This window comes from Dipodomys merriami, unplaced genomic scaffold, assembly GCF_024711535.1.
Source record: "Dipodomys merriami isolate MVZ:Mamm:240054 unplaced genomic scaffold, mDipMer1.0.p SCAF_69, whole genome shotgun sequence".
Classification (NCBI taxonomy): Eukaryota; Metazoa; Chordata; class Mammalia; order Rodentia; family Heteromyidae; genus Dipodomys; species Dipodomys merriami.
In genome coordinates this window covers 4,173,391-4,201,358 of record NW_027206279.1, presented here as the reverse complement: position 1 = coordinate 4,201,358, position 27,968 = coordinate 4,173,391, and the positions used below count along the sequence as shown (strand labels likewise).

Genomic DNA, 27,968 nt, shown 5'->3' with positions numbered 1-27,968 from the left:
GATGGCGAGTGCTCTCTGTGTAAACAACTCCTGATATGGCTAAGGCAAAGAATCTGGCTTGCTTCCGTGCACCTGAACCTATTGGTGGTTCCCACGTGGCGTATCAGGGTTGGCTACCCAGCGGGTACTTAAGGCTGTGGGGAATTCTCCCCGGGGTTGGGGTCACAAGATTAAAAAAAAGGTCCTGAATAAACTGCAGAGAGAAGAGTCTGGTGTCGCGTCTTCCTTGCTGGTCGAGGCGGTAGCGACATGTACCAATAGAATTTTGGCCAAGTGCAGCATATGTCAAAAGACAGCTATTATTAAATATGAACTAAAATACCAGAGCATGAAACACAGTCTTTGCAGTAACACCTGCTTTTCAAAGTTTCACTCTGTCAACAATTTCATCATGAACTGTTGTAAGAACTGTGGAGCTTATCTGTTGCGTCTGTTTCAAATGGAAGGACAGCCTCATAATTTGAGTAATTTGAAGAATATTTCAGCATTTAAGCAGCAGAAACCAGCCAAAACATTTTGTGTGTCATCAAAACCATCTTATGAAGTAATTGAAATTACTAATCACTCCAGGGAGAAAGAGATATTCTGCTCTCTTAATTGTTTATCTGCACACAAAACTGTGGTGGAATCTTCTACAGATGTTGCCATGGTGCAAGATGCTGCAACAGATCCTCTTTCTCCAAAGAAAGAATCTATTCCAGTTATAAGCAACATAGTGTCATTAGCAGATACTCCGGTTTCCCAGCCCATCATGAACAGTGATCTCTTAGAAGGTACAGATTCTTCAGTTGGGACAAATGAGATCACAGATATCTGTAAGAACTCGCCCAATGAATCAAGTGATGGTGTTGGTAATAGTTTGGAACAGCCAAGCCTTTTACCGTCTTCATCAGTACTCAATCAGCATACAGTTGATTCCAGTACTGAAGTGCAGATAGACAAAGTTTCCAGCCAGGGTCCTACATACACTGGAAAATCTGTGAAAGGAAGTGATGGTCTCTGTCACCCAAAATTTACACCCAAAGTACAAAAAGTTGAAGATAAACCACAAGGTATTAAAAAATCCCGGCGTTTGGATTTCCAGCATTTGGAGAACAGTATTAAAAAAGATGTGCCGTTTTGTTATTTTTGCCATTTATTCTACCAGAAAAATTTTACCTGTAGGGAAGAATCATTTATAACGCAAAGAGCTTGTAATTTGAAAAGACCTCTGGAAAATTTCAGGAAGCATGAAGAAAGTGAAATGCATTTGAAAGCAGTTCAACTTTGGAGGCAATACCAGCTTTGTGATGAAGCTATCCATGATAATTCAAAACAAATTGAAGATAGTCATAAAAAGTACCTAAAGCTTATAATTGAAAATATTTTATTTCTTGGAAAGCAGTGTTTACCACTAAGAGGAAATAGCCAGTCTATTTCATCTGTAAATAAAGGCAATTTTTTAGAATTGTTAGAAATGAGAACGAAAGATAAAAAAGAAATGTTTCAACTTGGGAATTCAGAAGTTGACTTCTATAATAGTACACAGACACAAATAGATATCATTGAAATAATAAAGACTGAAATGTTGCAGGATATTGTGAATGAGATCAATGTCTCTCCTGCTTTTTCAATAATATGTGATGAGACAACTGGCAGTTCCATTAAAGGACAATTTTCAGTTTGTGTAAGATACGCACAGAAAACATCAATGGCTGTCTTAAGGAACGGTTTTTGGGTTTTGTTGATATTGAAGAGCTGACTGAGACCCACTTACATAAGACTATCAAAACATACCTACAGCAGCTTGGAGTTGACTTGAGTAAAATATCTGGCCAGGCCTATGAAAGTACTACTAATTTGAGGCTAAAATTTAATAAAATGGCTACAGAATTCAAGAAGGAAGAGCCAAGAGCTTTATACATGCATTGTTATGCACATTTTTTTGAGTTTGCAGTAACTGGGTTTTGTAAGGAAATAAAAGAACTTAGAGGTGCTCTAAATACTCTCAGTTCTTTGTTTAACATTATTCATGTATCTGGAGAAATGTTCACAAAGTTTCAAAACATTTGCAAACTTGGTCAAGATAAAACATGCAAGAAACATATGTCACAAACATGTTACATAGTTCATGATGATGGTCTTCCAGAGATTATTGAAACACTGGCCTTTATATCATGCCATTCTAACAGAAGTCTGGCTGGTGAATTGAGCGACTTGCTGACATTGATTTCCAAATTTGAATTTATCTTTTGTTTGAAATTTCTTTATCGAGTCCTCAGTGTTACAAGAATTCTTTCCAGAGAGCTGCAAAGTGAAACCATGGACATTTTTTCTTTGTCTTCAAAAATAGAAACAGTTTTGGAATGTTTAACCTCTGAAAGAAGTGATGCATTTTTTAAAATAATCTGGGATGGAGCAGAGGAAATACGTAAAAAAGTAACCAATAAAGGTTTTGAAGTTGAAAAACCTTCACTTCAAAAAAGAAGAAAAATTCAAAAAACTGTAGATCCTGGCAATTCAGATAGTATGCTTTTTTCTACTTCAACAGACGAACAGTATAAAATTAGTATTTATTACCAAGGATTGGATACTGTATTACACAATTTAAAGTTATATTTTTCAGAGTTTGATTATTGCAAAATGAAGCAAATTTCACAGCTATTACTGAAGTGGAATGAGCCATTAAATGAAACAACAGCCAAATATGTTCAAGAATTTTGTAACCTTGATACAGACATTATCCCTGAACTTAGATTTTATCAGCAGTATGCAAAGCTTAACTTCGTCTCACATTCTGATTCCATCAACTTCATCAACTTGGGTTATCTATTTATTCAGCATGGTCTTTACAATAATATTCCTTCAATCTCCAAGCTGTTACATATTGCTTTATCTTGGCCTATTACCTCACTGAGTGCTGAAAATTTATTTTCTACACTTCCTCGTCTTGAAAGATATTTATTTCATACCATCGGACAAGAGAAGCATAGTGGCCTAGCCCTGATGGCTGTTGAGCAGGAATTAGTAAGTAAATTGATAGAGTCTGAAGGACTCAGTGGAATTGTAGAAAAGTTTATCAGTCAGAAGAAAGGTACATAACACCTGAAGCTGAATTTGTGTTGTCCTAGTGAGGTTTGTAAGTTTGTTGCCTAGACTGGTGTGCATTTTGTGAGCTTAAATAATTATCCCACCTCAGCCTCCTATGTAGTTGAACTGTAGAGTCTTATCAATACTCTAGTCTTGAGATCCTAGTTTTTATTTCAAAATTACGTCTCCTTTTTATTTCCTGTTTTTATTATAATTTTACCTTTTATATTTTTATATCTTTTTTAAGAAAGTATCTTCCCTAGACAATATAGCACAAATTTAATTAAAAAATTCAAAAGTTACAGAATGACAGTGAATTCTCCATTCCTTCTTTAGTACTCAGTTCCACACCTTGAATTTGTATGTTTCTTAAATATATTTAGAGGTACTTGCAATAAGTAATAAGGTAGATTATACAGGGTTTTTTTCTATGTAATGTATAATGGGTGTTATTAACTTGAAGGTTTTTTTTTTTTTGGTCCAGTCGTGGGGCCTGAACTCTGGGCCTGGGCGCTGTCCCTCAGCTCTTCAGCTCAAGGCTAGCGCTCTACAACTTGAGCCACAGCACCACTTCCGGCTTTTTTCTTTTTGCTTATGTGGTGCTGAGGAATCGAACCCAGGGCCTCAGGCATGCAAGGCAAGCGCTCTACCACTGAGCCACCTTCCCAGCCCAGGTTTTTTGTTCTTGATATTAGGTCTCATGTGTTGCTGAGGCTGACCTTAAACTCAGACTCAATCAGTCTTGCTTCAGCCTCTTGAGTGCTAAGACTAGGCATGATGCACTACTGTGCCCAGGTTGTGCTTTGTGTGTGTGTGAGTGAGTGTGTGAGTGTGAGACATGGAGTGCTGAAACTATAGTGGTACTACTGGGTATCTTTTTTTTCTTCATGTGTGAGACCAAAGTTTCATTTTGTACCTCTAATCTTAAACTTAGGGGCGCAGGCAGACCTTAAGCTCGAGTGCCAAGACTACAGCACTATCATGCCCAGATTGTGGGTTTTTTTTTTTTTGTGTGTGTGTGTTTATGTGTGTGACAGGGACTTTCAGTATTGCTCAGGCTGACCCACAACTCACTATTACAATATACAAGTTGTGGGGCTTTTGTTTTTCATTTTTATGACAAGGTCTCATTTCCAGCCCAAGCTAGCCTTAAACTCTTAAGCTTAAGCAGTCCTTCCTTAAGCTTGAGTGCTGAGACTGCAGCACTATCGTGCCCAGGTGGTGGGGTTTTTTCTTTTTCTTTCTATGACAAGGCCTTTGTTTTGTGTATAGGCTGCCCTTAAATTCATAGGCTTAGACATGTGTACTATTGGGATGCCCAACTTGGGGGCTCAAGCAATTCTAGAGGCCTCATATGTGTTGAGACTATATGCACATACTATTACTATTCCCAAATGGTGTGTGTGTGTGTGTTGGGGGGTGGCAGTAACAGGTGTTATTTTTATGACAAGGTCTTGTTTTGCAGCTCAGGCCACCTTTAAATTCCTGGGCTCAAACAGTCCAGCCTCAAGCTCAAGTGCTGAGATTACAGCACTACTATGCCCATATTGTGGGTGTTTTTTTTTCTTTTTCTTTTTCTTTTTGTGTATGACAGGGCCTTGTTATGTTGTCCAGGCTGCTCTCAAACTCACCGTTTAATAACACAGGCATGTATTATGGCCATACCCACTTAGTGTGTGTGATTTTTCTGTTATTTGTGTGTGTGAAACAGGGTCTTCTGTTGTCTACACTGGCCTTAAACTAATGGGCTCAAGCAGTCCTACCTTAATCTCTTGGGTGCTGCAACTATAGGCATGTACTACCATACCCAGCTTTTGTACATTCATTGTGGGTAGGGGTTTTTTGGTTGTTGTTTTTAAGTTGGTAACAGGGTCTCATGTAGCCCAGACTGGCCTCAAACTCAGAATCATTAGCCCTGATCTTCCTAATTATCAACATGTACACTTTTCTTTCTGACACTGACAGATTGCTTTCTTTAAGGATTGGCCAATTTATATTCCCAACAAAAATGCAAGAATTGGTGTTTCCTCGTCTTCAGTCTCAGTAGAATTTGGATTGGATTAACTGTCCATTTGGGTCATTTGTATTTATTTGAACTGTTAAATTTCTCATTAAAATTATATTTTGGGTGTTTATACTTTTCAACTGGATGATGTTCATGTTATGAAAACCTGACTACTTTTCAAATAACTACAACAGATGGGCCTCTTGTTAAATTTTGTAAAAAAGTTTAAATAAAGGAAATCTGTTCTTTAAAAAAAAAAAAAAAAGAATAGAAAATAAGAGCTGGAGCTGGTGCCTCACACCTGTCGTCTTAGTTACCAGGAGGCTAAGATCTGAGATTCTCGGTTAGTTCAAAGTCAGCCTGGGCAGGAAAGTCCGTCAGACTTATCTCCAATTGACCACTCAAAAACCGTAATTGAAGCTGTGGCTCTTAAGTGGTAGAGCGCCAGCCTTAAGCAAAAGAACTCAGAGACAGTGCCCAGGCCCTGAGTTTAAGCTTCATGAGAAGAAAAACAACAACAACAAAAACCCAAAATAAAACAGCAACAAAAAAAAACCCAGAAAACAAGCAAGGTTACAAGGAACCTCTGGACAGGAGCCGTTAACTCAGTAGTACAGTGGCTACCCAGCGTGCACAAGGCCCTGGGTTTGCCCTGCAGGACTGAAAAAAAATGACTTGATAATCACACCCATAAAAATGAACAATCCAAAAAGGGATCAGTGACAGTGAAGTAGCCATACTGCAGCAAAACCATCCCTTGGCGCCAGCAACACACATCTGTGTCACCGTAGTTCTTGAGCATTCTGACGATCACCAGGTCAAAGCCCTCTGCCGTGTACCCCGCCTACGAACAATCCTGGGTTTGAACTCGGGGAGGGAGGCGGCTAGCTCGGGAGCTGCTTTACCAGTGAGCCACGCCCCCGGCCCCTTTTCCTCCTCCGGCCCCGAGTTCCGACCCAGGCCTGGCCAGAGGTCGGGACCGCAGCCCCCCGCCCCCTCCGTCCCCCCGCCACCGCGCCCGGCCTCCGGGGGCAACGGCGAGTGGCTGGGAGGCGCGTGCGGCCCCCGCCGACGCGCCCGCCGTCCAGACACCCGCGGATCGTCGCCTCCCGGCCAGGAAGTCGCGCTCCCCAGGACCAACATGGCGCCGTCCTCCCGGCGGCGCGAGGGGCGGGGCCGCGCGCGTCACGTGACGGCCCCGCGAACCGCGCGCTCTCAGCTGTTGCCCCCCCCACTTCCCCGGGCACGCGCAGGAGCCCGGCGGCCGTGGGGGCGGCGCCACGGTCCCGCTAGGGGCGACCTCCCGGGGACTCTGCGGGGTCCCGGATACGGGGAGGGCGAGGGCTGCGCCGCTCGGGCATGTCTGGGGGTTCACTCGTCCTGTCAGCTTCGAAGGCCTCGGGGCTAAAAACTCGCTTCGGCCGGAGGTGGGGGTCTGGGCTGAGGCGCGCGAGCCTCGGGGACGCCCGCGGCGCGGCCCCATGCCCGCCGGCGAGCCCCGCGGTGTGGGCGGGTCAGAGGGCGGGGCTCTGGGCGGGGGCGGGGCTCTGGGCGGGGGCGGGGCTCTGGGCGGGGAGGGCGGGGCGGAGGGATGGGCGCGGGGAGCGGGAGGGCGGACTGGCGCTCCGCGGGCTCCGGCCGCGCGGCCTCCGCGTGGCCGCTGGCGGGGACCCAGGGGGCCCCCGTTTCGGGGCGCGGCCTGGCCTCGCCCCCTCCCCGCCTCCGGGCCGGCGGGCCGGGCGATGCGGAGACGTGAGGCCCCCCGCGGGCCGTCCCGGCCGGACTCCGCCTGGCGCCCGCGCGTCGCTCCGCGCCCCGCTCCGCGCCCCGGGGCCGGCGGCAGCGGCTCTGCCCGCGGAGTCGGCCATGGGGCACAACGGGAGCTGGGTGCCCCGCAACGCCAGCGAGCCCCGCAACACGTCGGGCGCCGAGGCGGCGGGCGCGAACCGCAGCGCGCTGGGGGAGCTGGGCGAGGCGCAGCTGTACCGCCAGTTCACCACCACGGTGCAGGTCGTCATCTTCATCGGCTCGCTGCTCGGTGAGCCCCGGGGGGCGGGCGGGGGGCGGGCACGGCGGGCGGGCACCGGCCGGCCGCGCGCAGGTGGTTCGGGACCCTCCGCGCCGCCGCCCGCAGCGCACGGCCGCGGGGCCGCCCCCTTCACCCCGCAGCGGCGCGGGGCGCGCGGCAGTCGGGACGGGACCCGGCTTTCTCGCGGGCTGGGCTCGGTCTGTGGTCCCCGCAGCGGTCCCTGCGCCCAGGCTCCCCCCGCATAGGCCGGGCTCCGGGCCGGGTGCCTCGGCCTCCGCTCCTGGGCGCTGGGCGTCTGCTCTTGTTTACCAACAGCCGAAGAATCCGTGGGAATTTGTGGTTGGTGGAGGTTACACTGACTGTTGAAGGTGCGGTTTATTTTACTATCTACACCCAGAAGCCATACATCTATGTGCATACATCCATAGACACACATGTACCTAGATACACACACACGTACACACACCTAGGTGTCCATACTCTTCATTTCGGAAGCGCAGTTTGTGTGTATTTGGCGGCCCGGTTCTTCGGAACATGGACCTGCTGGGAAGTCAAACTTGATGTGCTGCCTTCGGATATTTTGCAAAACCTCCAAGTAAAGCAGAACCATCTCCGCTGCTACATCTATGTTTCAAGTACACGGACAAGATAAAACGCTCAAATTACACACAACTGATTCCCCCCCGCCCCTTGTGTAAAGGAGGGAAAGAAACGAAAAAACGGAAACGGGACATTTCCCCGTTAGAGGGAACTCTGCGGGTTCCCCGGAATGCCCGTACTAGTGAGAACGCATGTCTACTGCCAGTGCCTGTGCCCCCCACCGCTCTAGTGACACAGTCAACCTCCGTTTCTACCGAGGCTTGCCAGACTCGATGCATACTGCCTGTAAATAGGTGTAAAAATCTCTGGTGTGGCGTTTACAAGCTAGTGAAGAGATTATGATTATATGTGATATCATAGACAAGAGTTTAAAGTCTTAAAGTTTCAGAGATTATCTTTCTTAGTCTCTTGGGGACTTCTGTGGAAACAAAGATAACTTCTAAAAGACCTTATTTGGATGAATTTTAAATGTTCGGAATTTCCCTTCAAAGTTTTTCTAATTGTCATCATTCCATTGCATTCTTTTTGTAGTATTTATTTCATTTTTATCATGAGGGCATTTTCAGGAATAGACATTAGTGATGCTGCATGTGTGTTTTATAATTGACCTTAATGTGGAATACATGTAAACAGAACAAAAGCTTAGCATGTCCCAGGTACTTTCACTTAATAAACACTGAAACAGAAGCTGGGCAAGTATTACTGCGCTTTATTTCTGCAGGTTTTCTGTGTTAGTCCATCACTGTCATCTTTTAGTTTTTCCTGATTGATACTTTTGAAGAAAAATCGGGAGAATTTTCTTTTTCACATTTGACTCTGAACATAGAAGACCGGGGATGGTTGTGAGTAAGAGTGAGCAGTAGACAGACATTCAGTAGAAGATACTTCTGCTTGTTTTATCCTTTCTACTTTAGCAGCTAAGGTTGGATTCAGGAGCTGCTGGGTAAATTTGTTCTTATTCAGCTCCTTTCTACGTAGCACTGGACAGTGACATGCAAAACAGCTCCCATGTCTCTGAAGAGGAGACTGATCTATCCCTGCTCTTTGGTGATACTTGGCTTCACCTAGGGATACACGTTCTTTCTTGTGTCTTTCTAAGAGAGAATTCCGTTTGCTCCTTTCCAGTTTCAAAAAATACAGGTAACATTTCTGATTTCCACGAAAGCTTAGTATTTGTTATTTGCTAGTACTTTTGATTCATTATCTGATCCATTCAAATATGTCTATGTACATTGTAACTTTCCTGGGAATGCCAGGAAAAATGAGCTTCGAGCTTAAGTTCCAAATCATGTACACTCAGTTGCTAGGTAGGTAAATTTGGGAATTATGGTTTGGAAGCCCCCAAATAGATTAAGACCAGGACAAAGGTAAATTGTGGGAGGATGGAATTGTATCCAGAATAAATAATTGATTAACTGATTTAGTATTTAATAATTTAGTACTCCTCTGTTCCCAAACACAGACAAATGAGTTTTTCTTCTTTTCCCCCTCTTTAAACAAATAAAATATACTTTACACATCCTTTAAATAGATTTTTTTTTAAATCTGGCTTTTCAGAGGCTTGTTAATATGTGAAAACAATTCCTACAAAGAAATTCCTTCTCCTGATATGTTGTACCTCTTTTTGAAAACTGTTTTGATATCAACCCTTAACAGCTTGGAATAAGTAACTTATTCCAACTATAGGGAACATTATTTGCCATGTTGAAAATGAACTCAAGAATTGTATATGATATTACTTAAATACTACAGCTTTGGGGGGTTTGGGAAAATGATTGTTTCTCAGTATTCTTTATGCAGTATTTTTGGGATATCTTCAGATAGGTAGAGTCAGATAATTGAGTCTAAAATTTTGAGTCAGATGGATTGAGATTCCTCTTCTGTAATACATGGCTCATACCACTTTTAGTAGTTAACAGTATGAGGTCAAAGACTCATTCACACAGTTCTGGAATCACCATTTCCATTTTAATGCTTTGGATGGAACTCTCTGAGATTCAGCTTTCTTTTCCTCACTTTCCCTGGATTCACAATCCAAATGCTTTGTTCTACCTTGGAGCAATGAATTAGTAGTGAGGAATGACCTAGCTTATTACCTGTACACTACTCCTGCACAGATTGCTGGTCCTCTGCACTATCATCATTGGAGACATGGAGGAGTTTTTATAAATATAAACGAATTTCCTGTTATTTCAACAAAATTATCACTGTGAACAGTAGCCAGCAGTCATGTGTCCTACACTGAAATTTGAAATACAAGGCCACCATACTTACGGTTTTGGTTTTAAAGCTGCCTGTTCTTTCTGTTCTTTTCTTACTGTTAGGAAGTGGTACCTGTCCCCTATTCATATGTGGAGTTTTAACCCCAATGTGGTGGTAATTTAGGAGGTAGGCCCTTAGAAGGTACACAAGTTTGGATGAGGTCATGAGGGTGGGGTCCTCATGATGGATTGGTGTCCAAGAGCTGACTTAGTCTGTCCCCCTCCCTTTTCCTCCCTCTCCCCCATGATATAACAAGAAGGCAGCCGGGTCATTAATCATATCAAGCCGTTTTAGAAGACTCAGCCCTAACATACACAAGTGTTAGCACACAGGAAAACCAAAAACTCATGGCAACCTTAGGTTGGAGAATCTGAAAAACAGTCCTTCTGACTGTGGGGCATAATTTTGCATCTTTGCATAGTCTTACAGGCCCAATGTTAGGGGTGTGTGTGTGTGTGTGTGTGTGTGTTTTGTTGTTGTTGGTGGTGGGGCTTGAACTCTAGGGGTGTGTGTGTGTGTGTGTGTGTGTGTGTGTGTGTGTGTGTGTGTGTGTGTATGTGTGTTTTGTTGGTAGTGGTGGTGGGGCTTGAACTCTGGGCCTGGGCACTATCCCTCAGCTCTTCAGCTCTAGGCCAGTGCTCTACCACTTGAGCCACAGTGTCACTTCTGATTTTCTGAGTGGTTTATTGGAGATAAGAGTCTCATGGAATTTGCTGCCTGGGCTGGCTTTGAACCTCAATCCTCAGATCTCAGCCTCCTGAGTAGCTAGGATTACAGGCATGAGCCACTGATGCCCTGCTATTATTAGGTGGTGCTGGTCCTGGGGCTTGAACACTGTCCCAGAGCTTTTTGTCTCAAGGCTAGCACTGTGCCACTTTGAGCCATGGCACCACTTCTGGTTTTCTGGTGGTTAATTAGAGGGAGATAAGAGTCTCAAGGACTTTCCTGTCCCAGTTGGCTTTGAGCTGTAATCCTCAGATCTCAGTCTCCTCAGTAGCTAGGACTACAGGCATGAGCCACCAATGCCTGGCTGTGATTCTTTATTTTTTTAAGCAATAAGACTGGTTGGACCCATCTTTGTATTTTCTTTCCTTTTCTTTTTTAAAATATAATTTATTATTATTATTATTTTGTTTATGTGGTACTAGGGAATTGAATCCAGGGCCTCATGAATGCTAGATAAACACTCTGCCACCCAGCCCTTCTATTTATCAATAACAAAAATTGCCAAAGATATTCAAATCTCCTTTTTTAAATTAAATTTGTTTGAGTATCTGTCACAGACAACAGAAGTGTTTTTAAAAAAAACTATTTATATCCTGAAAATGGGTAGCCAAATTCAAAGGGTCAGTAATTTGTTAAACAGCACATTTTTTTTTTTTTTTGGGTCCGGTTGTGGGGCCTGAACTCTGGGCCTGGGCGCTGTCCCTCAGCTCTTCAGCTCAAGGCTAGCACTCTACCACTTGAGCCACAGCGCCACTTCCGGCTTTTTTCTTATGTGGTGCTGAGGAATCGAACCCAGGGCCTCGAGCATGCAAGGCAAGTGCTCTACCACTGAGCCACCTTCCTAGCCCCTTAAACAGCACATTTTTTTTGGGGGGGGGGTCCCGTCATGGGGCCTGAACTCTGGGCCTGGGCACTGTCCCTCAGCTCTTCAGCTCAAGGCCAGCGCTCTACCACTTGAGCCACAGCACCACTTCCGGCTTTTTTCTTTTTGCTTGTGTGGTGCTGAGGAATCGAACCCAGGGCCTCATGCATGCAAGGCAAGCGCTCTACCACTGAGCCACCTTCTCAGCCCTAAACAGCACATTTTTACAGCCCAGTAGGGCTGGCGCAGTGGAGGTGGGATGCTCAGAAAGAGCAGCCGCTGAAACCCAGAGCTGGGGGAACTGAGCGGGAACTGGAGGGCAGCTGGACGGACGCTCTCACTGGCATGGAGGAAGAATGCGCAGTCTGGCAGAGGAGACGGCGACAGTGGAAAGTCATGCTCAGGCTCTGAGAGACATGAGCCCGGGAGTGGAAAGGCTCTGAAAACTGGGATTGGCAGAGGTTTGTGGGTACACAGGGGCATAAATTTGCAAGAGATTCATTGTACCAGGAATTATCTTGGCAACTGTCCTGAATCAGCTTCTGATTCTTTTCATCTCTCAGTTAAACATCTATTTTAATCCATCCACAGCTTTTTATACATACCTTTTGACAGTTAATAGAAAAATCTAGCAGGAAGGAAGATATCTTGCTATGCGACAAAAGGAAATAGTAGCTGGATACAGTGGCTCATACCTGTAATGCTTAGCTATTTAGGAGGTAGATTGGGAGAATTGTAGTTCTAGCCCAGCAAAGGCAAAAAGTTTCTGAAGCACCCAACTCAATAGGAAAAGGTTGGTTCAGACCTATCATCCTTCCTACAATGGGAAGTGTAAATAATAGGATCACAACCCAGGCAAACAAAAAGGGAGACCCTATCTCAAAAATAATGAGAACAAAAAGGTCTGGTAGGGTGGCTTAAATGGTAGAGAACCTTTCTAGCACACATAGTTTTCATATATTTTAAAAACTAAACTTTGTACTTTGAGATAACTATAGATTCACATAAGAAACAATTCAGAGATGCCTGTCCCCTTCATTCATTGGGGAGAGAGAGAGAGAGAGAGAGAGAGAGAGAGAGAGAGAGAGAGAGAGAGAGAGAGAGAGAGAGAGAGTGTGTGTGTGTGTGTGTGTGTGTGTGTGGTGTGTGTTGAGTGAAATATTGTAACCAGGCTGCTGCTGCTGGTATTTCCTTTCTTATAGCCATACTCACTTCTCTTCCACCTTAGACCCTGGTTATCCGTGGCAACCACTGATCTGTCTCCCCCCCCCCCTCCCCCCGCCCCCTTCTTTTTTTTTTTTTTCCTTGTCCTGGGGCTTGGACTCAGGGCCTAGACACTGTCCCTGAGCCTCTTTGTGCTCAAGGCTAGCATTCTGCCACTTGAGCTACAGCGCCACGTCTGGCTTTTTCTGAATAGTTCATTGGAGATAAGAATCTCATGGACTTTCCTTGCCCAGGCTGGCTTTGAACTACTATCCTCAGATCTCAGCCTCTTGAGTAGCTAGGATTATAGATGTGAGCCATCGGCATCTGGCCTGTTTTCCATTTCTATAATTTTGTAATTTGAAGAATGCTATATCAATGGAATACTATAGTAAGTAGCCGTGGGGATTATTTGTTTCCCCACACACACTCAGAATAATTGTCTGGAGATTCATCCAGATTGTGGCATTGTATCAGAAGTTCTGTCTTTTTTTTTTGTCGATTCCATTTATATGATCATGAATGAAAGCATGTCCAATGCCACACTTAGCTGGATGTTTTTGTTATAAATGCTCTCAACTTAGAACATAATACCTGCCGGGCGCTGGTGGCTCACGCCTGTAATCCTAGCTACTCAGGAGGCTGAGATCTGAGGATCGCGGTTCAAAGCCAGCCCGGGCAGGAGAGACCGTGAGACTCCTATCTCCAATAAACCACCAGAAAACCGGAAGTGGCGCTGTAGCTCAAGTGGTAGAGCGCTTGCCTTGAACTGAAGAGCTGAGGGACAGCGCCCAGGCCCAGAGTTCAAGCCCCATGACGGACCAAAAAAAAAAAAAGAACATAATACCTATGGAAAGATGAAAGAGTCAAAGTAACAAACTCGACTTAAAAAATCTAAAATTCTCCCTTTCTTGAAATCCCAGGTTTTGACATGGAGAAGGCTGAGCCGGGTAGAGGAGCACAATCTCCTCTCTCTCCAGCCTGAGCATCTGGCCAAGTTTCTTGGCCTTCCAGGCTTGGCACTGAGCTGGAATGGAGATAGAGGAGGGAAGGAGGGCATGGACGAGGGACAGAAAAGCTTTCATGACTGACACTGTTGTGAGTGGCTTCACTCTCCTTTGCCAGTCCCCTGTTTCCTAGGTGGCGGTGGTGACCTCTCTATTCTGGTCTCAGCTCCTATGAGGGAACCTCCAATTTTCCTTTGCCTCAGCACTGATGTGGTTTCCCCCACATTGCACTTACACCCAGCCCACAACACCTATTAAATAGGACACAAGCACCCTTTGCCCTTGGTGAGTGCTGGGAGTACTGCTGCTTGCCGTAGCCGCTGCTCAGCAGCCCAGCCCTGGCCCTTGAGGTATCCCACAGAGGAACTGTGGGAATCCAGTTGTTGGGGGCACAAATCAAGCCATCTGAATGGACTTGTTGAAACCTTTTCCTAGTCTTGAGGGGAGAGAGGGGTACCCCTTCTTCCTAGAAATCACTCCCAGTGTCCACACAAGTTCTTTCCTCTATCCTAGTTAAGCTTTGAGTCGTGGCTATATGTAGAGAGCTTTGCATCTTCATCTGATACCTTCCTGAGAATGCTGTATCTATTGCATGTTGGGGCCTTTGTCGAATTTTCTGTTTTCAGTGATGATATACTATGTTAATTTATAAGTGCCTTTATTCCTACTTAAAATTTATGAAGCAATTTTGTTGCAGCTCTCCATGTTCCTCATTGACATGAGCACCTGCTTCTTTTAGGAGTGTTTGGAACCATCTCACTTTTTTCAGAGTTCATCATCATTGCTTCAAGTATAGCATGAAACTCAATTAAAAACAAAACAAAACAACAACAAAACCCCCAGCTGGCCTCTGGTGGCTCACGCCTGTCATCCTAGCTACTCAGGAGGCTGAGATCTGAGGATCGCCATCTGAATCCAGCCTGGGCAGGAAAGTTGGTGAGACTCTTACCTCCAACTAATCACAGAAAGGGCTAGAAGTGGTGCAGTAGCTTAAGTGGTAGCTTGAGCAAAAGGAGGTTAGGGACACCACCCAGGCCCAGAGTTCAAGGTCTAGGATGGGCAAACAAACAAACAGCAACCAAACCCCCCCCCCAAAAAAAAAAAAAACTCAAAAAGTCAAACAACATGGCCACTGAGAACTTTATACAAACCAAAATTAACTATTCTAGCTAGTACTGCACAGAACATTACTCTAGTAGTAGAAAATCTGCCCAACTGCTGCAGGCCTGAGTTTGAACCAGAGGGAGAGGGAGGGAGGCAGGAAGGAAGGAGAGAGAGAGAGAGAGAGAGAGAGAGAGAGAGAGAGAGAGAGAGAGAGAGAGAGAGAGAGAGAGAGAGGCTTAAAGTTGTGAGCCCAAAAGATGATCTTGCCTCTTTTACCCCACGTGATAACCTCTACAGGAACCCGGAGTAGCCTTGATTGAGGTAATTTCAGGTCATCATGCCTTCTCTGAACTCCCAAATTATTTATTACTTCTTCTAGGTAAAGTAATTGGGAGAGTGAGCTATATTGAGTGACTGTATTTTTCTGACCAAGCCTATTTGAAGACCACTCTGCCTTGCATGGTGGGGCATCTGCTCTATTCCTATCCCTGGGTATCTCATTTGCACCTTTAATTACAGCTGCTTCTTGTTGGGGCTCACTGTGCAGTTTTTTAGGACAAGAAACACGTTGGAAGCTGCTAAGTGGAAAGGAAAGGATAACTCTCTAAGTCAGTGTGAGTGTGAATTTAATTTCCAGGAACACCAAGTTCAAGAAAAACTCAAGCACAGAGACAAAATAATCAGATTTGAGTTTCCAAACCCTGTGGTTGATCAATGAGAATAGCACCTTTTGTATTGACCTGGTGTTTCTGTTTGCTTCTCTGGCTGCAGCCATGAATCCATAAATGCGCAGAAGCTCCAAGGTAAAGCCCTCTGCTCCCGCCACATGAAAGCCAGGCTTCAGGACTTGCTGGTTAACTGCCTGCTTCCCAGCAGGATACTGTTATTTTTGAAATTGGGTGAAACTTTTCTCTGAAGAGCAAGGAGGAATCAATGAGCTCTGGCTAGGGAGGGACCACAGCAGGCACTAGGAAAGGGGAAGACTGGCCTGGCCCTGCTGCTGAGGGGTGGCTCCTCTGCTGGTTTGAGGGCCACAGTAGGAGTTGGGAAAGGGGAAGACGGCCCTGGCCTTGCCGTGGTGTGGTGGGTTGTGTGCTGGTAAACCACCTTGCTTCTCTGATGGTTATGGCAAGTCAGAGTTCTTACACTTAGTGTAAGAATCCCTGTGAACTCAGGGCCTGAGTACTTGCTAGACAGGTATTGTACTGCCGAACCATGCTCCCAGCCTTCTTTTGCATCAACAGTGTCTTGCCTGGCTGCATACCTGGATTCCGTTCTCCTGTAATTTAGGCTTCCTGTTGTAGCTGGGATGAGAGGTGCGTGCCACCATGCCTGCTTAGCTTCTTCCACTGGTGTGGAGGTCTCTTGGACTTTAATCCCCAGGCTGGGCTGGAATCGTGGACCCTTTCATTCTCACCCATCCAAGTATCTACTAGCATCCAGCTTAGCAGTGGAATTCTGGCATTTATGTTTTAGGGTATATCTTTTGGCAAACATGGTTTCCCTCATTAATCCTCAGATGTTCCTGCTCTTCCTTGTAGCCTGATGGATGGTGTACTTCATGGTTGGAAACACATGGAATGCTCAGAATTGACATAAATGGGAACACAGTAAATTATTTCGTGGTAGACCTTTAAAAAATAATTTTTATTGATGTAGAAATTGAGAGTTCAGACTCTGACCATCTCATGGGGGAATGGTCATGTACTATGCCTGGTGTTTCGGACTCTTGTCCCCTTTAGCTATTTGAGTTGTCTTCTTCTGGGAAAGTAGTCAAAGCATTTTCTTTTTAAGCTGAGCACAAAGGAGAACAGTGGGGGTGGGTGGGTGGGTGATCAGAAGGACCAATTAAGCTCTATTTGGCCTTGGGGAGAATTGTGCTGGATTTAGCATGTAAAAACGATGTCAGATGTGGACAGCCAGGGCACACGTGGGCAGCTTTAAAAGTACAGTCCCCTGTGATTTGGTCTGCTTATTAGGCCTTGTATTGTTAGTATCAGGCATCCTTTATTTTGACTATGGGATCTTTGTGTACATGAGTGCAAAAGCTATTTTAAATCTCTTTGGCTCCTTTTAATCTCAACAGGAGTCTTTTGTTACTCAAGAGTGAAGTATATAGTTGTTGTTTTTTTTGTCTTTTCTTTTTTGGTTAGGGATCACTCCCCCCCATCCCCCCAGCATCCAGGATGTTGCACTTGCTAGGCAAGCACTTTGCCACTGAGCTTACATCCCAGCCCAAGTATATAGGTTTTAACTGAACATATTATGCTATAGTCAATTTAGTGCTAACTTTAATATGTTGATTCACATTGAATTCCTTCCTTCCTTCTTTCCTTGCTGGCTTGCTTGCTTCCTTCCTTCCTTCCTTCCTTCCTTCCTTTCTTTCTTTCTTTCTTTCTTTCTCTTTTTGCCAGTCTTGGGGCTTGAACTCAGGGCCTGGGTGCTGTCCCTGAGCTTCTTTTGCTCAAGTCTAGCACTCTACTACTTGAGTCACAGCGCCACCTTTAGCTTTTTCTGTGTATGTGGTATTGAGGAATTGAACCCAGGGTTTCATGCATGCTAGGCGAGTACTCTATAAGCCACATCCCCAGCCCTAAATTTAACATTTACTAAACTCTTGAGACTTTACTTATGGTTACTATGCTTCCCCCTCCCCATTATTTTTTATTTATTTAGTTTAGAAGCTTGAACTGTGGGCCTAGACATTGTCCCTGAGCTTTTTTGCTCAAGGCTAGCACTTTACCATTCTTCACCACAGCTCCATTTCTGGTTTTCTGGTGGTTATTGGAGATAAGAGTCCCACGGTCTTTCCTGTCCGAGTTGCCTTTGAACCACAATCCTCAGATTGTCAGCCTCCTGAGTAGCTAGGATGACAGGTGAGAGCCACCAGCCACCAGCTAGATTAGTACTTTAATTGTATCTGTTTAAACATTAAACATTATCATTTATATCTCTAAACTTAAAATGTTTTAATTCTTCTTATCAACATATTTGTTTTTACTCTGGGTGATGTTTCCTATATATCCTTTATATCTTCATTTACGTTATCAATTGAAAAAACAGTATAAAGGTCAGGAAGAGCACTTGCCACTGAAAGCTGATCTTTACGTTGATCTTTACTCCGTCATAATTTTTTTTGAATAATTGTGAAACCAATTATGAGTGTATTAAATAGAACTATTATTCTGTCCATGTTTCTTAATCTTGCTTAGAAAAATACTTGGAGACAGTCTTGTCAGATGCTTGTCAGAAAGCCCAGTCTGCTCTGGTGCTGTACCTCTTAGGCTCTCTGACATAAAAAAAGTAAGATTCTGATATGATTTATTATCAGGACATGCGTGTTGGCTTCTGAGTATTACTCTTGGCTTCTTGTCAATAATTTGTAGAAGTGTCAGGTCAGTCATTATGAATTTAGCTATATTTAGGTTCTTTTCCTTATCCCAGTTCCTTTCCGTTTCCCATAATTTCTTTGCAGATTTTGTGTGTGGTTTTTTTTTGTTGTTGTTGTTGGTTGTGGGGCCTGAACTCTGGGCCTGGGAACTGTCCCTCAACTCTTCAGCTCAAGGCTAGTGCTCTACCACTTGCGCCACAGCACCACTTCCGGCTTTTTTCTTTTTGCTTATGTGGTGCTGAGGAATCGAATCCAGGGCCTCATGCATGCAAGGCAAGCGCTCTACCACTGAGCCACCTTCCCAGCCCAGGTTTTTATTTTTGTTTTTGTTGGTTAATAGAGCTTAAACTCAAGGCCTGAGCACTGTCCTTGAGCAATTTTGCTTAAGGCTAGCTTTTTACCACTTTGAGCCACAGCTCCACTTCTGTTTTTTGATTGGTTAATTGGAAATAAGGTCTCACGTGGACTTTTCCGACCTGGCTGGGTTCAAACTGCAATCCTTAGGCCAGCCTTCTGAGTAGCTAGGATTATAGGCATGAGACACCAGCACCCGGCAATGGTAAGGTTTTCTGATGGTATTTCAGAACTTTGGTATCATCTTGGTATGACCATCCCTGAAAGCAGTGGCCATAGTACCCCCTGGTTTTGAGAGTGGTGTCATGTAATCATACTTTCTCAGCATTAATCAAGAAGTTAAGTGGAAAACTGCTTCAAGAGGTTCAGCTGCGGAAGTGGCGCTGTGGCTCAAGCAGTAGAGCGCTCTCCTTGAGCTGAAGACCGTAGGGACAGCGCCCAGGCCGAGTTCAGGCCCCACGACCAAAAAAAAAAAGAAAAAGAAAAAGAGGTTCAGCTGCTGAAGCTTTATGAATGCTTAACTATCTTTTAGGCTGTAGATGCTCAGGGTCTGCAGGGTCCGAAATAAACTAGATTATGGCCAAATAAAAACTTTGAAAATATTTCCTATAACCATGGTCATGATCTGTGAAGCAAAAAAGTGCAGTTAGCTATTGGACACTTCAAGGGTGTGGCAGTTGCTGAGATGAGCAGGGATGGTGGAAGGTGGAGGTTGAGGGCCGCTAGACTGAAAACTGTATTTGTGAACTGGCCTTCAGGTACGTGCTTCAGAGTTGTCTTAATCCATTGTATGCAGCAGGTCTCCACATTTTACAAATACGCAAAGAAAGAGTATAAATTGTGTAAATATATTTAAAACTAATGGAAGGGAATGCCTTTGTTTTACTAAAGAACTAGTCTTTATAATACAGTTTTGTGCCTGCTGCATCTCAAAGTGACCTAGATTCCTGTCTGTAGAGAAGGCCTGCAGAAGAGAATAAAGCATTGCTGGCTTCATTAAGGGCATCACATGGATTGATACAATTTTCTTTTCCCTGAGACATGGACTTGTGGATGAGTTATTTTATAGTTGAGCTGCCTGGAGTGGGAGCTATGGCCTCATTTCTTTTTACTGATTATATAGTCTGATTTGGGTAATGACTCTTGGTTTATATTGCTTTTTAGCACAGCACATTTTTTCAGCACAAATGAATAACTTAGCCTCTGGTAGGATGTACAGGAAGCCAAAGAAAATTAACCAGAGTTAGAGGCAGTGTTCTAAATTGTGTAAGTTCATAGTTCATGATAGTCTGTAATAGTTTATTTTGTGAAAAAATATTCAGCCATGCCAAAGCTATTACTGTTTTGAGGATAATGTTCCTGGGATAAAAATAGGACTTTTATGTAGGACTTGTGTAGAGTATTGGGTCCCAGAGCTCTAGACTCAGATAGCTCTGGGGGAAAGTAAGCCCTGTTTCTTCTATTTGCCAATATTTTGTCCTGTGCTAGCTCTCAGTATTGGAAAAATAAATGCTTTTCTCACTGTAAAATAGCAGAGAATTTAGAAAACATAGAAAGTTACAAAGAAGAAAAGAATATTCACTTAACTCCCGAGCATTTCCTCTTGCCATTATCTGTCCTTTGAGAGCATCATTTTGTACCTTTTGTGCTCTTTGATGACCATTCTTATAATTTTGGACAGTGACAGTATTTCATGTTTATATAGTGATAAATAGTGTTATGATGAGTATATATTTTAATTTTTTGTCCAAGTTTCTTTTCTCAGTAGGCTAATTTCCTGTAAGATTGTTAGTAGAGTTTTATTGTATATTGTTATTATTGTTGTAGTACTAGGATTTGAACTGGGTTCTTTCTTGCCTGACAAATGCTGTACTACTTTGGGCACGTCTTTGCCCTAGCCCCCTCTGCCCCCTTCAACTGCCAGCCACTATGCTTCCTATACATAGTTGGAATGACAGGGGTGTTCCACCATGCCCAACCTTTTTTTTTTTTTTCCCTTTCCTTTTCTTTTCCATTGTAGGGCTTGAACTCAGGTCTAGGCGCTGTTCCTGAGCTTTTTCGTTCAAAGCTCGAGCTCTACCACTTTGAGCCAAAGCTCCATTTCTGGTTTTTAGATGATTAATTGGAGATAATATTCTCATGGACTTTCCTGCCCACGCTGGCTTTGAACCTTGGTCTTAAAATCTCAGCCTTGGGGCTGGGAAGGTGGCTCAGTGGTAGAGTGCTTGCCTTGCATGCACGAGGCCCTGGGTTCCATTCCTCAGCATCACATAAGCAGAAAAATAAATACCCCCCCCAAAAAAAAAAAGAAAAAGAAAAAAGAAAAAAAATCTCAGCCTCTTGGGTGTGGGATTACAGGTGTGAACTACCAGCTCCCCACCAGCCTTTTCTGTTGGGATGAGGGCTCATAAACTTTTTTACCTGCGTTGGTCTGGACCGGTGATCATTCCCATCTCAGCCTCCCATTTAATGCAGGGCATTCGCTCCTTCCCAGTGTAGCATGGACAAAACCCTCCCCAAGGGTGACCGCCGTGTGACCGATACCTAGCTACTGGCAGGCTGGGCGAGCTACTCATGAAAGCTCCAGCTGTGAAATTCTGTTTCTCCCTCCATGATAACATGAGACCCAGGCACTTGCATAAGCATTGACCAAAGGAGAAGGGTGTGAGTGGAGCTCTGTGCCCTGACTCATGCGTTCTTCCTGGAGGAGTTGGGTTCTCTCAACTCCATTTGGTCCCTGTGGGAGGGAACGATGCAGGAATCCTCGTCTTAGTCCAGTGGTCAGTCATCCTGTGCGCTCGGGAATCCAGGTGGAGATGAAGTGTGCCTCCCTTGAGTGGGCGTGTCGGGGGCTGGAAGAAATCCCCAGTTTTGTTTGTTGGTGACTATCTTTCCTTTGTCAAATAGTCTCCCTGGAGGCCACATCCCTGCCTCTCCCCTGCAGTGCCTCCCAGTTCTTGCCTACAAAATCCAGTATTCTTTCCAAAGATGAGTATTTTTGTTCTGTTAAGACAAGGAAGTTGTGAAGAATTGTCCGTTCAGTGAAACAGCCCTCCTGTCTCCTGTTTCACCTCAGCAAGCCATCCCGCTGCAGAGGAGGGCGTCCTGCCTGGCAGAAATGGTCAGAGCCTGTGGAGGCAAGTGTGCTGTAATTAACACACGTCCTGTGATAGATGTGTTACTGTTAATTAATTGGAAGATTGTCTCTAATTTACTTTGGAGACCTATGGGTTATTCAATTAAAGGACTGGAGCAGCTGCTTAGATAAGGGGGTTGGGGGAGGAATTTGTATTTATTTGGTATTTCCATCCTTCTTTTCTTTTTAGTTCTGGGATTAAACTTGGGGCCTGACCCCTGCTAGGCAGGTGCTCTACCACTGGAGCCAGGGACAAGTTTGTGTTTGGTAAGCTCATTCTGTTGCCTGTAAAGGATGCACTGGGTAGAGGAAAGGCCACAAGCCTCAAGACCAATTAGGAGGCTGTCCATAACACTTTAGATAAAATATAAAGAAGGCTCATGCAAGAGCATGTCTGGGGTAGAAGGTTGGTGACAAAGTCAAGAAAAAACTGTCAGGAGTTGGTGGGGTGATGGTTGGGTTAAGGTTGAGTTGAGAAAGGTGCTTTGTTCTCCAGTTTGGGCTCCTGGTGGGGATGGGGATACCATCAATGCAGAGGGAGAGATTGGGTTTAGAAGAAGCAGATGTGATAAAGCAGGGTGCATCAGAGATAAACACTAAGTTCAGTTCCAGGTGAATTTGGGGGACTCGTGGAATACCGAGTTTGACAGTCCAAAGCTTGGGAGGACAAATATGGACATCATCAGCGCAGCCGAGTTTACCTGTGAGAGCATACTGGGTGGGAGTCGGGGAGGAGGCAGCAAGGATGGGCCGGGAGATGGTGTAAGTGTGAAGTGCCTCACCAGAAAAGGCAGCAGAGGTCTCTGCCAGGTGTGGTGAGACAGTTTTAAGACTTCCTTGAGGGATGAACAACGTAGACCACCTATGGCTCAGAGCAGCAGCTTGCCACTGCAAACATTTCTCACCAGAATAGTGCTACTTCTCTTGAGATCCTCGATAGGCCATTTTGTAATAACACTAGAAACTAAAGTATTGACAGTAGCATATGCAGAAATAAATACCTGCATTAGCTTATACCTCTTACTGGAACGACTAGTAGAATACCACTTTGAGACTTGATCTAGTTTGCAAGATGAAAGAAGGTATATAAAATTCCAGTGTTATTGGGCCTGAGTTTCCTGTATACAAGAACCTGCTAGCAAGTTTTTTTCTTTTTTGCAGTGCTAGGGATCACAGCCAAGGCCTTGCACATCTAATCAAGTACTCTACCACTGAGTTACCTTCCCAGCTCAATAGCATTTCTTGATTTCTAAGGGAACGTAAGTTCAGGAAAAGAGGTTTCTGAAAGTCCCTCTTAAAGGAGGTTGGCATCTGTTATTTACATGTATAATGCCAATTTTTAGAATTCATTTAGTAGGTCCATGAAAGGTGCCATTGGTGTATGAAAACAGAGGGGCTTATTTTTATTTCACTCTCTAGTTCTCTGTTTAGATACTTCTAAAATAGTCTTTTTTTTTTTTTTTTTTAAGCTAAGTGTGGTAGTGCGGTCTCAGCTACTCAGGAGGAGCCGTGAGTAGAGGACCAGCTTGGGCAACATAGTGAGAGCCCCCTGTCCCGTTTCAAAAGGAAAAAAAAAGAGCAAAGAAAGGACACATCAAGTATCGGAAGAATATATCACAGATCCAGATACTTGAAGAAAAACATATATACCCGTTAAGTTATTTGATGAGAAATGTATGTGTGTGTGTGAGAAACTCCTCTGGGTTAAGCAAGATAATACTCAGACACTTAAAATCATACTTCATAGTTTTCAAACATTTTGACACATTGTTAATTTTTCTCATCAGAATCATAGGGTAAAGAGTATTGGATTTCAATTCACTTTATATATGAAGATTAGAGCCAGGTTTTAACCAAGGTCGAAGTTGCTCACTTTCTATCTAATGGACCTCCCAGTGTTCTCGACTGTTCATAAATGTGTATATAGCTTTCATTGTGTGAGGGAGTTAACTGCTTCTGTGTGAGGATGTATGTATGCATTTCCTCAGAAATACTTTGAAATGTCACTTTTTGGGGGGTCAATCATGGGGCTTGAACTCAGGGCCTGGGCACTGTCCATGGGGCTTTATTGCGTGAGGCTATTGTTTTACCACTTTGAGCCACAGCTCCACTTCTGGTTTTGTGGTGGTTAATTGGCGATGAGTCTTTCGGAACTCTGGCCTGGGCTGGCTTTGAACCACGATTCTCAGATCTCACCCTCCTGTGTAGCTAGGATTACAGGTGTGAGCCACCAGCGCCTGGCTAAAATGTCACTTCTAAGAGTGATAGGAAGTATTTGTTCAAGTAGTATGGATTTCACAAGGTTAAATATCTTTTGAAAATGAATCTCACTAGGTAGGCAAGGTGGCTCAGTGGTAGAGTGCTTGCCTTCCATGCATGAATGAGGCCCTGGGTTCAATTCCTCAGTACCACATAACCAGAAAAGGCCAGAGGTGGCGCTGTGGCTCAAGTGGTAGAGTTCTAGCCTTGAGCTGAAGAGCTCAGGGACAGCCCCTAGGCCTAGAGTTCAGCCCCACGACTAACCAAAAAAAGAAGAAAGAAAATGCATCTTACCAAACAAATTATGATTGCCTTCCTAGTACAGAAGCATTAGAAATCGACATTATTGTTATGCTAACATGCTTTTATCGGGCTCAAAAACCATTTTAAAACGACTTACCTTGACAAGTAGAAAAGGGAAAGTGGACCAAGCAAGTGAGCCAACTTTGCCTGCTACCAACAGATGGCGGTATTGATTGTGTATGGGCTTCTGCTTTCTCAGTCTGGCAAACTCGTTTGCCAGACTTGTTCTTAACCTTCAGGACTGTTATAAACCTTATTAACCTCAGTTGATGTTTATGAAAGTGATCATAAGCGGAGACATTTATTCCTTCCAGTTCTTATTTTTTTCATTGTTGTCAACTCTAATATTATTATATAGAACATTAGAAGTTATTTCTCTCTCTCTTTTGGTGCCAGTCCTAGGACTTGAACTCAGGGGCTGGGTGCTGTCCTTTTCTTTTTTCTTTTTTTTTGGTTGGTTGTGGGGCTTGAACTCTGGGCCTGGGCGCTGTCCCTCAGCTCTTCAGCTCAAGGCAAGCGCTCTACCACTTGAGCCACAGCACCACTTCCAGTTTTCTTGTGGTTTATTGGAGATAAGAGTCTCACGGACTTTCTTGTCCCAGCTGGCTTCAAACCTTGATCCTCAGATCTCAACCTTCTGAGTATCTTGGATTACAAGTGTAAGTCACAGGTACCTGGCTTTTGAAACAAACTTTTTGGTGGTGGTTGTTGTTGCCAGTCCTGAACTCAGGGCTTGGACACTGTCCTTGAGCTTCTTTTGCTCAAGGCTAGCACTCTACCATTTGAGTCACAGTGCCATTTCCAGCTTTTTCTTTGTAGTACTGAGGAATCAAACCTAGAACTTCATGCATGGTAGACAAGCACTCTCCCACTAAGCCACATCCCCAGCCCAGGAACAAACTCTTGATACTTTATTTAGTCTGAGTCATTCATGTTTATTTTATTTTATTTTTATTTTTTTGATCTGTCCTGGGGCTTGAACTCTGGGCCTAGGCACTGTTCCCTCAGCTCTTCAGTTCAAGTCTAGCGCTCTACCACTTGAGCCACAGCGCCACTTCCAGCTTTTTCTGCTTATGTGGTACTGAGGACTTGAACCCAGGGCCTCATGTATGCTAGGCAAGCACTCAACCACTGAGCCACTTTCCCAACCCCTATCGGTTTTATTTTTATTTATTTATTTATTTTTGTCGGTCGTGGGGCTTGAACTCTGGGCCTGGACGCTGTCCCTCAGCTCTTCAGCTCAAGGCGAGCGCTCTACCACTTGAGCTACAGCGCTACTTCCGGTTTTCTGGTGGTTTATTGGAGATAGGAGTCTCAGGCTCTCTCCTCCCCGGGCTGGCTTTGAACCGCGATCCTCAGATCTCAGCCTCCTGAGTAGCTAGGATTACAGGCGTGAGCCACCAGCGCCCGGCTCCTATCGGTTTTATTTTATGGAGTAATTTGAATATCTTCCCTGGAAAACCTTTTATCAGGATCTTAACAGGGTATCAAGTTTACCAGTTTCAATTTGGCCAGCTGGCTTTGTACTTTTCTGCTTGGTGATAAACATGTGTTTGATGCATAGAATGGCCAAAATTAGGTTCAAGAGAGGATGAGATGAAAAGTTAATTGCAGGAGGGCTGGGAAGGTGGCTTAGTGGTAGAGTGCTTGCCTTGCATGCATAAGGCCCTGGGTTCGATTCCTCAGCACCACATAAGCAGAAAGAAAAAAGCTGGAAGTGGTGCTGTGGCTCAAGTGGTAGAGCGCTAGCCTTGCGCTGAAGAGCTGAGGGACAGTTCCCAGGCCCAGAGTTCAGGCCCCACGACCAGATCCCCCCCACCCCCCCAAAAAAAAAGTTAATTGCAGGAATGGCAATCCTGGGGGCTGGCTGCTGCTGCTGGTGCTGGTGTGCCCCCTGCGGTTAGTCTACTGTGAGATACCCTACCTCCACTGAATATTCATTTCAACAGGGACTTAGTTCATGGCTGGTTAATTTCTCCAGGAAGGAAGAGCTTAGGGCCCCAAATCTGCCATGATAGTCACAGATTCAGGAGCTCTGTGTTTTGGGCTTTTGTGTAATCTTGGCCTATGACATCCTAACTGTAGGTACCTGAATTAGAAACCTTTTAGCTATCTTTGATTTTTGTCTCTTCCATACTCCCCACCTCTAATCTAATTAGGTTCTACACTAGAACCTAATAATACTGCCCTGGCAGTATTTCCCCCATCTTCTGCATTGTCCTAGTCCACACTTTGTCATCTAAAGTGCAATGTGGCCAAAATCTGGTGGAAGAATAGGACCTGAACTATGACCTTTGTGCTGCTACTCACCAGCATCATAACCTGGAACTAGCTGCTTCTCTATGCTTCATTTTTCTCAGGCAGAAAATAAGGTTAGCAATATTACCTACTCTATGAGGTTGTCCTGAAAATAGGACAAGAAGATGCAAGCAAGCATAATGCTGTTAGCCTGTCCTTGGACTTGAAAACATAGTTTTGATTGAGAAACACACACACACACACACACACACACACACACACACACACACACACACACACACACACACACACACACACACACACACACACACACACACACACACACACACACACACACACACACACACACACACACACACACCAGCTGCAGCAACAAAATAAAGCCTTTCCTGATCTTCTGTTTTAACTGCACATCCTATTGTGTCTAGTAGAAGACACTTCCATAAGGAGTGTCTTCAAGAGCCTTCATATAAGACTTTGTATCTTCTGTATCCTTCAGTGTTATGTGAGGCCAGAGCATATTTCTTCCTACCTTCAACGTGTTTACTGAGTTGTTTTTTGTGCCTCTCCTACTGTCCAAATCTTGGGAATGTAAAGGACTTGCTTTAGGAATCTTTTAATCCTCCACAGATTCTAACCCAGTAGGTTGCGTATTTGCAAGAACTCAGGAAATAGGTGAATTGGATAAAATAGTTCTAGCTTCATTAGCCCTTCTCATTTGAGTGGCCTCATCTGCTAATCTACTTCTGAATGTCTTTCAATTTAAGCTTTTGGGTCATTCAATAGAGATCAGGACATAACAAGGACAAACATGAGTATGTTTTGAATTCAGTGTCTGACTAGGTAGATTTTTAGACAGGTTGACTCTTGGTTGCTAGGGAGTCATGTAACAAAATATGTCACTCTATCAGGTCATCTGAATGGGGGGAAATGAGTTTGTGCAGTTTTTCTTGAGATGAAGGGAGAAGACTGAGTTCAATTGGGGAATCTTAGAAAAGGGTTTTGATGCATTTGTTCACTGAGTATTAACGAAGTGTGTGCAGGAGAGTGTTCCGGAAGAGGACAAGGGACAGTTGACAGATTGAGGAAGACAAGCACTGCTGGTTGGTGCTCTAGGCAGTGAGACCTGCTTGGAATGGAATATACTACTGTACCCCCTTTCCCATCTTGTCCACCATAAGATGAAAGAACATCCACAAGGGTAGGATTTGGCCACGCAGACTTGCTCTGTAAACAGATGTGACCAGTGGCTTCTGGTTGGGAGGGCTGATGGCCCAGGGTTGGCCTTTGGAGAGCTGGGAGACCTGCCAGCGGTCAACACCCTGACAGAACTGCAGGGTGTCACCTTCAGCTGCTGTGTCTGGGCTCCAGATCCAAGAATCCCCACTTCACAGAGAAA

The 27,968-nt window shown here is 44.5% G+C and overlaps 1 protein-coding gene and 1 pseudogene across 1 annotated transcript in view; both read left to right on the top strand.

Annotated features, from left to right (window-relative positions):
- The first annotated feature begins 572 nt into the window (after positions 1–572).
- LOC138816193 (zinc finger MYM-type protein 1 pseudogene) lies at positions 573–3,195 on the top strand (annotated as a pseudogene).
- Positions 3,196–6,856: 3,661 nt separating this feature from the next.
- The window catches only part of Gpr176 (G protein-coupled receptor 176), a 52,564-nt gene continuing 31,452 nt past the window's right edge, over positions 6,857–27,968 (top strand). The window contains exon 1 of the mRNA XM_070005764.1: positions 6,857–7,112. Within this exon, the coding sequence (XP_069861865.1) occupies positions 6,941–7,112 (172 nt within the window). The 5' untranslated portion in view covers positions 6,857–6,940. The remainder of the gene's footprint in view (positions 7,113–27,968) is intronic.